At 47.0% G+C, this 11884-nt stretch overlaps 1 protein-coding gene across 1 annotated transcript in view; it reads right to left on the reverse strand.

Annotated features, from left to right (window-relative positions):
* LOC148042499 (vomeronasal type-2 receptor 26-like) overlaps window positions 1-7620 on the reverse strand; it is a 44560-nt gene extending 36940 nt beyond the window's left edge. Inside the window, exons 1-2 of the mRNA XM_087702412.1 lie at window positions 7394-7620; window positions 6660-6948 (exon numbers count right to left, since the gene is read on the reverse strand). Coding sequence (XP_087558538.1) covers window positions 6660-6948; window positions 7394-7620 — 516 coding nt within the window. The remainder of the gene's footprint in view (window positions 1-6659; window positions 6949-7393) is intronic.
* Window positions 7621-11884: the final 4264 nt, after the last annotated feature.

Consider the following 11884-nt stretch of genomic DNA (forward strand, 5'->3'; position numbering starts at 1 on the left):
AAAAACAAACCACCAGTGCTCCTCCCGCTCCCCCACTCCCCAGGCCTGCAGTGCCTTTTCTTCCCGTTCGGCTCCAAGCCACCGTCACGGACTTCTTTTGGCTCCACTTTGGGCACCAGCTGCCGTGCCGCCGTCCTCCCCTCCATCATTCCCCCTCCTCCCAGAGCACCACCAGAAACACGCCAACCTCAATATGGATGCAAAGGCATCACATCGCCGCCACCCATGTTCACGAGGCGCCGGGCATCGCAGGGCGCAGAGGAATCCAGCGAACAGACAGGAGACCAGGGGGGGGGGGAGGAAGAGATCCCATCCAGGGTAAAAAGTGGAGAGCCTACCCTGGACGGGATCTCTTCCTCCCCCCCGGTCTCCCGTCTGTCTGCTGGGTTCCTCTGTGCTCTGTGATGCCCGTCTGGGTTGGCTTCCTTGGACACTCAGCCTTCACCTCCACCATCACCTTCCCTCCGACCAACTATCAGTTATTCTTCGCTACAAACAAAACACGGGGAAGCCGGCATCGAGTTTTCGGTGACTCCAAGGTGCGCTAATTGAAATGCGGTTTTCCTTCAGTCTCTGCTTGGAGCCTCTGGGATGATCGTTGGCGGGTGGAGGAAGCGAGGGCGGAGCCTAGCCGGGGAGGCAGAGATGAGAAGTGAAGGCTAAATGCAAAGCGCGCCGAAGAGAGCAAGCAAAGCATCCCCAAAGCGAAGAACGGGCGGGAAGCGCTTGACCAGCAGGTGAAAAGGCAGGCTGGAAGTGGCCGCGGGCACACCTGCGTTGGGGAGGCAGAAGGGAAAAAAGGCAGCCACGTGTATCGGTTCTCCTTGTGGTAGATAAGGGAGGTTCGTAGCAAGGGTCCGCCAGCAGGTAGGCTTGGGTGGGGCGAAGGCCTCAGGTCGAGGGAGCGAGAATGGGTGGGGAGGAAACGGAGATGGCCGAGCCCGGGGAAAGCACCGGGGAAAGAAGAGATCCCGTCCAGGGTAGGCTCTCCGCTTTTCCCTCTTTTTACCCTGGACAGGATCTCTTCCTCCCCCCCCCCCGGTCTCCCGTCTGTCTGCTGGCTTCCTTTGTGCCCTGCAATGCCCGGCGCCTCGTGAACATGGGTGGTGGCGATGTGACGCCTTTGCAGGTGCCTCAGTTGCCCCAATTCGTGGGCAGATCTCCATTGACGAGGAACTCAATAATCCTGGCACATAAAGCTTTTTTCCCCCCTCGGAAACTGAAGCTCGTTTAAAGAAAAAGGGAAGGGCGGGCAGCTTCATGTGAGTGAGTAACTCCAGCAGTGGAAATCGGGAGGCTTCGGGTGGGCGGCGGCGCTTCCCTTGCAAATGGGGATCAGCGCACTCGCCGCCTCCCCCTCCCCTGGGAGGAGCTCTGCAGCTGGACAGACGAATGGAGGGGGAGCTTGCTCCTTCCTCCTCCAAGCCCCCAAACCCCATCTTCCATGGCCTGCACACCTGCGCCCAGGCTCCTTTGGGTTTGGGGGTAATCCAAATGGGTGGAGTGGGGGATCCCTGGGGCAGAGGCCTCCCGGTGCAACGGTCTTCCGCAGCTCCGGAGCAAACCTTCGCCTTCCCCGCCCAGGATTGCAAGGCTGGAGGCCTCGGCAGCAGCCACCACCAACCCAGCCGGCCAACCCTCGCCCGTACCATGAGTTTACTGGCCAGGTATCCATTGAGCTGGAGGGCAGGCACCGTGGCTTCCTCGCCGCTAGTCTTACTGCTTTCCCTGGGCTCGGCAATCTCCATTTCCTCCCCGCCCATTCTCGCTCCCCTGACCTGAGGCCTTCGCCCTGCCCAAGCCTACCTGCCGGCGGACCCTTGCTACGAACCTCCCTTATCTACCACAAGGAGAACCGATACACGTGGCCGCCTCTTTTCCCTTCCGCCTCCCCAACGCAGGTGTGCCCGCGGCCACTTCCAGCCTGCCTTCTCACATGCTGGTCAAGCGCTTCCCGCCCATCCTTCGCTTTGGGGATGCTTCGCTTGCTCTCTTTGGTGCACTTTGCATTTAGCCCTCACTTCTCATCTCTGCCTCCCCGGCTCAGCTCCACCCTCGCTTCCCCCACCCACCAATGATCATCCCAGAGGCTCCAAGCAGAGACTGAAGGAAGACCACATTTCAGTTAGCGCACCTCGGAGTCACCGAAAACTCGATGCCGGCTTCCCCGCTGCGACTGGCAGGGACGGCGATGAAAGCTTGGGCTTCGCTCCTCCGTCTGGGGCTGCGGCTAACGGGGGCAGCCAAGCACTTTCCTCAAAAACCCCGCCTTACACACACACACAGCTTCCAAAATCTGGGGAGTTGCGGGGAGGAACGATCTTCTTCCCCTCTCTCAGGTTGCCCGGTTCCCCCCCCAGTTCCTCTCATGAGTAGCTCGCAGGGGAAGGCCTTCCCTTCCCTTGCTAAAGGCTGCCGCCACCCACCCGAAGCGGCAAAGCCTCCTGATTCCCACCAGCACCACCGGAGTTACTCACCAGGGCAGTGCAGCAAAAGCAAACGGCGAAGGCGAAATGAAATGGAGACTCGTGAGAGTCGAGACTTGCGCGGTGTGCTTAAGCGGACTCCAGCCAATCAGTGAGCTGGCTGGGATGGAAAATTTTAAGCACGCCGCGTGCGTGCTTAAAGTTTTCCATCCCAGCCAGCTCACTGATTGGCTGGAGTCCAGGACAATCAGTGAGTGGCAGGCTGGGCTGGCTTAGATTTTTAGTGTAGATAGAATAGATGGGGGAACGGAACGAGCGAGCTAGCGGCAGCTGATGGGCAGGGGAGCCAGTGAGCGCCAAAATAAAGCAGGGGTTTTCGAGAACGGCCCAGGACGTGGGAAAAATTATGAAAAGGCGTGCCTGTCCCACCAGATGTGGGACTTCTGGTCACCCTAATCATCCACCTTCTCTTCCTCCCCTGCCTTCCTCCTTTCCACATCAATAAGAGTGGATTATGATCAGCCTAGGTATTAACCTCAATCACTACTTCTTTAATCAGGTCCCCAATTTCTGGTGAGATCCAAGCCATGTCGATCCTAGAGCAGGATTGATGTCTATGTAAAAAGAAGGTAAATTGTTGTTTCTGTGGGTGGAATTCACGCCATACATCCTTTAATTCATATTCCTCCCTCACGTGTTCAAAAGTTTTGGGGAGGGCCCTCCTCCTTTCTCTTAATCCCCCCCACTTTGGATGTTTCCTGGGTTATAGTCCATTGTCCTATCTGCCACAGTGTTATAATCACCAACCACACATATGTGGTCATAGCCTAACTGCAATTTTTTGATGCAACTTTCTAAAAAAGGTACTCTGATTATCGTTTGGTGTGTATATGGCCACCAGCAAAATTCTATATCAACCAAATTTCAATTCAACCATTAAAAGCCTCCCCTCCCCATCAGTATACACCAATTTAGAATCGATATGATCTTTAACATACAGCACATTGCCCCCTTTTTTTTCATCTGCTAAACTTGTGTGTGTTATATCCAGCAAGGGGTAATGCAACACATTTTGCTGATGGTTCACTATGTGTACTTCTTGCAGGCACGTCAGATCACAATTCTTTTTCTGTAAAGAATTCAGTATTTTATTTCTCTTTCTTAGTGAATTCAAACCATTTATGTTTAAAGAAATTAAGCGGAGTTCATCCGCCATGTTTATTTATGTAGGGCTTTGGATTTTGTTGGCTGCCTTGTCTGCAGTCTCTCATCTCTGTTTTGACTCTCATTTCCCCCTTCCTTATCTCCCGGGACACTATTCTTTCGCTCCTCTCCTCAGCTCTTGTTATCCAATTCTCCATCATTACTCTGGGTTCCCCTCTTCAACTGACTTTCCATAAAGTCTTGTGCATCTTGCAATGATTCAATCCGAAACCTCTGGCCTTGCCAGAAGAAAGACACGCCTTCTGGGAAAAGCCACCTGTACATCACCTGAAGTTTCCTCAATTGAGTTGTTAGGTCCTGATATTTCTTCCTCCTTTCCCTCACTCTTCTTGATATCTGTTTTAGTACTGTTACCATCTCCCCTGCGTATATGGTATTTCCTTTGCGTATATGGTATTTCCCCTGCGTATATGGTATTTCTTCTCTCAGAGATCATTTGCTAAACCTCAGGTGCACTTCACGTCACAGTTTCTGTCTCCTAGTATAGGAAGTATAGACTCTATAGACATCATCAATATCACTCTGTATCATCAGTTTATCTTTCTGGGCGATCCCTGAAATCATCTCAACCATAATTTTCTTCAATTCCTCCCCTCTTTCCTCTGGAATATTTTGAAATCTGAGAAAGAAGGCTGTCCTTTCTAATTCCAACATAACAATCTCATCTTCCAATCTTCTATTGATATGAAGCTGCCTCATCTCCCACCTCACCATGTTCCCTTCACTTTCCTTCATTTTTACTCCTAAATCTTGAATTTGACCCTCCTGTTTCTCCATTTTTGCCCAGATCTCCTTTTGCTGTGAATACAGCTGTTTCATTTCTCCCCTCATGTCTCCCATTTCATTTTTAATGTCAGCCAGGGATTTTTCGGTGACCTCTTGATTCCTAGCCATATTATTTTGTATCGATAGCAAAGTCGTCTGTATATTTTGCAATGTAGGTGCTTTCTCTACCCCAGCCATATTGTCTAAAATTTTGTGTGATGTTGGAGGAGTTGTAGATGGGGACGACTGAGTAAATGGTGCCGAGATCTTCCCCCCCCCTTTGCCCAGCTCATATCAATTAGGTTAAGAAGCTTCTGCCACTGTTTCCTAAGCTATCTGCTACCAGTTTAAGCAATATTCCGACTTATTTTACTGCAATCTATAAGGAAAAATACATTAATATAATCAGTTAAAGGTACAGTCCCATATAAATATATATGAATATAGTCCCATATGGAGATCTTAAAAAAAAACACAAGAGGAGGCTCATATCAGAAAAAAAAGGAAAGAAGGGAGAGAAGCAAATACATCAACACAAAAAAAGAATCAAACCTCAAGTGTCCAATTCCAGCTCCAAAAACAAAAAACAAAAAACGATGCACACAATGAATAGGATGTTGTCTGTCTCAAATAGAATCTTAAGTCTCTTAGAGCAGCACACAAAGTTCTCCAAATATCTTGAGGGCAGGCAGGGCAAGTCCACTGATTCACCAGCTGTGCCTCAGGGTAAAACTCCACTCTCCCTCCTCTGTTCCCACTACCTGGGCCGCCTTCAACAACTCTTTATGTTGCTAATCCTTCTTCAATTGTTTGTTTGTTTGCTCCTCTTTGTCATAATCGCTCTTGCTTACCACTGCTGCTAAAAGTCCCATCAAAGAAGAAAAAAACCTGCCAGAGATAACCAGATAGCAAATCCAACTTACTCTACAAGAAACTTGAGGGGATCCAGATTCACACCAAAAGCTCTACGCCAAACAAAAGTGCTGCATCATGGCTTTGGGGCGGACATGCGTCCTCTTCAGACGTCTGGGATCAGGGCTAAGCCTCTGCGTCACTGAGGAGATCACACATCACCTCACCTGTAGAAAAAACGCCCTCCCCCCCGTCATCGCTGAGTCCTTCCGAGACCAACAAATGGCCGCTCTTTATGCCGCCAGACCCCTGATTAGTCAGCTAAGCTTTGAAGCAATCTCCGAGCCTGCCGCTATCGCCAATGACGATGTGTCTATCCCACATATTTTTAGCTTACCAAGAAGTAGATGGTGGTTTACTTTGTCAAAGCCTTTCAAAAATCCGAGTACTGTATACTATGTGCACTGCATTTTGCTGGTCCACTAATTTAGCATTTTTTGTCAAAGAATGAAATAACATTTATTTATGATCTGTGTTTGGATCCTTCATTCGTTGAGCTAAGTTGTCAATATCTAGACTAATTAGCAAGGGTTCAAATATGCATCCTTCCCTTCCTCCTTGGTAAGTATCAATCCTTATTCTCATGGCTCAATTGAGCCCAAACCTCCTTCTTGAACAAGGACCTGGAGAAAGAGCTTGGATCAGGGCCAACAGGCTGAGTTCCATTTTGAGGGCAATCAATTTCCTATATAATATTTCTCTGTTTGTTATGACAAATGCACTAACATCTAGAAAGGCGTCAAACAGTGTTTTACTTTGCTGATATAGATGAAATATTTTAAGACAAATTTGTTACCAATATTAGATTATTAACATGCAATATTTATTATAAAATATATATAGCTGTTCACTACCTAAAACCTTCTGATTCTTCTGCAAGGAATGCATTTTTCTCAACTTTAACTAAGAGGATCATGGCATAAATTTTAGCCACAATATATGCTAGTCTACTTGGACTATAATTTCTAGAGTCCTTTTTATTCCCCTTTTTAGACAGATAAAATGCTACCACTGCCAACTTCAATCCGACTGGATAGGGTAGACATTTTTTATATGTGAAAATGAAGATGCCAATAGAGGCCCCAAAAACCAAGGATATATTTTGATCAATTAAATAGTTGGTAGAATGTCTTCTCCAGGGAATGTATTGCTTGCATTTCAGGTCTTTTATGATTAATTTCAACATGGATATAATGGGGTAAAATATCAACATTTTTGCTAATATGGAGAAAAGCAGCTCTTGAATTCCACGGAGAAGACATGATTGCATCTATTGCTCACCCACCACCACCCACCCCTCACTTTACCAGATGGAGAAAAACACACACAAACCTGTGGGACTTTGTAGGTGCCTCCTAATGTTGACATCTGGATGGAGATCTCCCTGCTAGCTGCATCAAGAAGAGCCAGAAGGTTGTCCTTCCTTCCACAGCCGTAGTTGGGGACATTGGCTTCTCCAGTGGAGAGAATGTCCAGCAAGGCATCGGAAGTGCAGAAAGTGCTCCAAGAGTTGTCATGGATGTTGTAGCCCAGTGTGAGATTGTGCAGCAGTTGGGAATTCTTGTTGACCACTTGAATGTTGAAAATGTACCGTAAGCAATTTGGAAAACCATAAATGTCCCTATTGTAAAAAAAAAAGTGTTATTATAATCAACAGCAACAACAAATCCTTTTTTTAAATATATAATCCTCCAGAAGCCTACTGAGCCTTAAGCCAACATTGATCCAAAAGCAATGATCAGTTATACAAATATAGAAATTGGCTGAATTACGACAACTACAACTGATTTCACCACTACTTTAAATATGACTAATTATTCAAGTGATAAATTAAAGATTGCACTGAGAGAGGAAAATAATCGGCAGCCCTTTCAGGTTTTTTTCAGACTCATTTCTGGATTTGAGTCTCTTTCACAAAATCAGACAAAAGAGAGAAGCCATGGAAATCAAAATCATTCAGGAAATTAGACATATCCCCCAATATAGGAATAAAAGGGGGGGAAAACAGAAAATAAGGAGAGTGTTAGAATGGAGGGAGTGCAACTCCATCACCCTGAATGACTTACAAATCATGGAAAACAAACTGATCAGAAGGAACCACATTGAAAAGCAACTTTGTACGCGTTGTTTCCTTTCCAGTGGTGACTATACCAATGAGATGGTGTCCTGGGCTGTAAAAGCTCTGTGGTTGTTTTCCATCCTGGTGCTTTAAACTCTGCGGGCATTTCATTCTCAGCTTCCCAGAGACTGGATGGGACAAAAGCAGCATCAGAAGCAGAAGCAGGAGTTCCATCATTCATGGGGCGAATCAATCAATCATCTTCTTGTTTCTAAAGAAGAATTAGAAGAATTCAAAGGACTCTCACAAGGTGGAATATGATCCAGTTGCTTTCCTGATTCAAACACAGAGAAACACTCAGCTTTATCTGGAAAGGAGAGAGATGTACATTCAAGAGCACAGACCCTGCCTGTCCCTAAACTCCATATTTCTCTGCCCAAGTCTCCCCTGGAAGATTCGGCCAAAGAGCAGAGCTGAAACGTTTATCATAATTCTCCCTCTCAGGAGGGATCCCTAGATAATTCAACCAGTTCTTGGACTGAAAAGTTATTGGGAAATTCTCTGGAGGGAAATGAAAGGGAAATAATCCCCATGTGATTCATAATAACAGGGACAGAGATTGAATTAAATCCATCATCTAGAATTGAGAGATTTGGACTCTCCATGCTTGAAAGTGGCCCCAGAGGGAATACACAGCACCTGTGGCTGAAGACAAAAAGAAACGTGAGAGTGAAAAAGTAGTTACCAGAAGTTTGCAGAGTTAAAAAAAAATCACACATACACAAACGCACACAAAAAAGATCAGAGGTTAGGAAAAAAACAAGTGAAAGAGATGGAGAAATCAAGGCTGCCCCTCACCCCACATGAGGAGGGGAGGGGTGAAGGGGAGCTCAGGACTCTAGTGTTACAGATGAAAAAGCTGATGTACAAAATCCAACTTCCATCCCAGGAATGCAGAAGCTCATATCCCATGTTCCCCTGCCACCCTTTCCCATGCAGAGGCCAGGCAAGGGAGCTCTTGCAGGATGCCAGACTCTGCCCGGCTGAATGGGGAGCTCCACTTAGGAGGAAGAAGCTGGGGAACCTCGTGTTGGGAAAGGGAAGCAGATCTGCAAAATCCCCCTCCAGGTTCCATCTTCTGAGTCTTGGGAAGGGGGAGACCATATCCCATGTTGCACGGCCACCTCTTTCTACATATGGGCACCCAGGGGAAAGCAAAGCCCAGACTCACAGAGAAAGCCCGGGATGGCCAGGAAGGAGGAGGGGATGTGGGGCATTCCTGGGATGAGACCAACCTAGTTTATGGATCCCAGGGTTGAATGTTGGGGGTTTCTCCCGCCTCGCTTGGGCTCCATATCTTTCCAGGAGAAGCTCCTGTCGGGGAGAAGCCATGCAGGGCTGGGTCTTCCAAGGGGGATCTGGGGTTGTCCAGGAGGAAAAGGAAGCCAGCCTCACTCTGGAGGGGACCCTCTGTGACACTGAGGAAGATGGGGGTCCCTGTGGCCCCTGCAGAGCCCCCACATCCCCCAGCTGAGGAGACCTTCTTCATTGCCTTCTTCATGGGCTCATTAAGAGCCGAGGTGGCGCAGTGGTTAGTACTGCAAGCCACTTTAGCTGACTGTGATCTGCAGTTCAGCAGTTCAAATCTCACCAGCTCAAGGTCAACTCAGCCTTCCATCCTTCCGAGGTGGGTGAAATGAGGACCCGGACTGTGGGGGCAAGTGGCTGACTCAATTTGCTAAAAAATTTGTAAACCGCTTAGAGAGGACTGAAAGCCCTATGAAGCGGTATATAAGTCTAATAAATAATAAATAAATAAATAAATAATTGCAGCCTTTTCTGTGGAGCTAAACTAGTTATAGTGTTAACATTACTTTCTGCTCTGGTTGAAAGAATTTAGAATTTCTCTTTAATTTAAAAAAAATGTGTAACCTTTCCTATTTGTGGAATAAAAGTCTCACCCCAGCCATTGAAGGGAGAGATAAATATCCAAATCAAATTCAAGCTTCTAGTGCTTTGTGAGTATGGAGTCTGGTATGTCATTAATGTGGGATGGGTGGCTCTATAAATCATTTAAAATAGACAGATTTCTGGGACTGGAGCAGAAAGTCCACAATCTCCAACTGCCTGTTCAGCCCAGACTGACCTCACATTGATCTAAGCTAATTCAGTTGCGTTATATGAATGTGTCTCCTTCTCCTTTTCTTCTCCTGGCTTATGAGGGTTAGAAGGAGCCATTTGTCCGTTCCAGAGCAAAATCGAGAGCAAGGCGATTTTTGTTTGTGCCGGAGCACGGCTGAAATGCTTGCATTGACAAGTTCACATAATGTGTGTCACAGGGGTGACCTGCCCATTCTCAGAGTGGCTGGCATGGCAAGTTGGGTCAACTGTAAAACCCTCATTTATCCACAAAGAAAGAGAGGAAGTTCTTCCCAATCGCTTCTTCTTACCAGGCCCTTTATGGTTTTTATCCATTTTACACCCCCATTTTCAATTGAGGCAAACCCACTCCCTGCAGAGACTTCCAAAGAGAAGCCTGGGTTGAAGCCATCTCCCCTCTTTTGGTAACAATGACTAGGAGGCCCATTGTTTAAACCAAGACATGAATTCCAGAGGCTTTGCTTTCCAATACTAACTGCCCATTTCTTTAAAAACCCATAAAACTAAGGCATCTGGGGCAATGGGTTAAATGGATGTAAAACATGATACACCCACAGCTTTCTTCCCCTGCTGGATCTTTAGTGACCAACAAAGAGTCCCCCAAAATCCCAGGCAGAAGTTTCTTTCTCAACCTGTAGAAAACAAGACCCCTTCACAAGTGTTGAAGGTGTTGGGGTTTTCTCTGCAAGGTCCCCTTTCTTCCCTCGTGGGCGGGGGGCTTCTGCCTCCTCATCCAGACCACCTTCCCCAGGATTCCTAAGGCTCTCCAAGGGCCCCTCATCACACAAGCCTTCAGAAAAGGCTCCCCCGTTTTGGAACTCAGCCCCATCTCAGACTCTGCAGGGCCCATAGATGAAGCCAGGTCTCTGGGCAACTCTGGGAAGGCCAGTCGGACAAACTTCTCAAGCTGTTTCCCTCGCACATGGACAATGGATCCAATTTCCCCTTTGCAACCGGGAAGCCATCCTGATGAGATCATAATGGAAGCTGGAGATGGAGACCCTCCTGATACACACAGGGACTGTGCTGTCCCAACAGTATATAGCTAATATAGGAATTAAGAACTGTCTCCTTTAAGAAACTACCTCATGGGAAATGTAACTACCTTATGGGAAATGTAGTTCCATAACATGTGACCACATCTGTGCTCCCTGATTGGGCAGTGGGGTACTCTGCCTGGGAAAATTGATTTATTACTGACCACTGACTGAATCGCCTTCTGTTCTACCAGAAAAGCAGCTTTGCACCAGCAGCATGGGTTAGAGGATATTAATGTCTTTTTACACTACGTGATGGGACAGATCATGAAAGGTCAGAAGTATCTTAACATTGATCTGTAAGTTTTGCTATTAACAATGCCTGATAATAAACGTGATCTGAAAGAGATTCCTAAGCGTGGAGTTAAACTGCATGCCTCGAGCAAGCCTAAAACCCCCGGGGCAGAACAGTAAAAAGACATTAATATCCTCTAACCCATGCTGCTGGTGCAAAGCTGCTTTTCTGGTAGAACAGATTTCCCCACCTGTCATGCGGGAGACCGGGGTTCGATTCCCCAACGGGGAGCCAGGAAGTCAACGGATTCTTCATAGAAGTGTTAGATGGGAGTGCACAGTTTCCACTGCCATCATTACTAGAATGGGATGGTCTACCAGATGATCACAGTCAGATTGGGACACCAGAGTTAGCAAGCAACATAAATCACCTGAGACACATGGCTAATCACTTTCCTACCCTAGACCTTGAAGCCAAAATCCTGCTCTTGTTGGGAATGGAAGCCCCTGATGCTTTCGCTAGCCATGGAATGGTCAGAGGCCCCAAAGCTCCCCACTTGCCTTCAACACAGAACTTGGATGGGTCATTGCAGGAATGGTTTGTGTCGATTGGCTGCAGGCCTCAACCCAGGCGAATGTCTTCACAAGTTCCACTTTCAGTAATGGGAGAATTTCCCACTTAAAACCATCCCATGAACATTTCACGACCTCATCAATCAAGCCAGTTTTAGGAGCAACAGCATTCCAGACCAGCAAAGAAGACAATGACTTAGCCTTGTCGACCATTGTTGACCATCCGTCCAAACCACAACTCCACGAGTGGGTGATCCGTCTGTGAAAATTGTTAATGCTTCAGGAAGAGGAGAACGAGTAAAAATAGAAGAAAATGAAAGATTCAATGTATTTGTAATAACTATTCTAGCATCTTTAGGTAAAAAATATTGAATATCACCAAGGTAATGTGAAAAAGCAATTTGATATGAATCAGAAACAGTCATCAAATGTTCATGTTCAAGTTTAGTACGAGTGAAAGCTATTCCATCCAGGTCATGACCTATTAATTGCAA

The sequence above is a fragment of the Thamnophis sirtalis genome, unplaced genomic scaffold, assembly GCF_051295495.1.
Source record: "Thamnophis sirtalis isolate CommonGarterSnake01/CBP01778 unplaced genomic scaffold, rThaSir2_p1.2 scaffold_15, whole genome shotgun sequence".
NCBI lineage: Eukaryota > Metazoa > Chordata > Lepidosauria > Squamata > Natricidae > Thamnophis > Thamnophis sirtalis.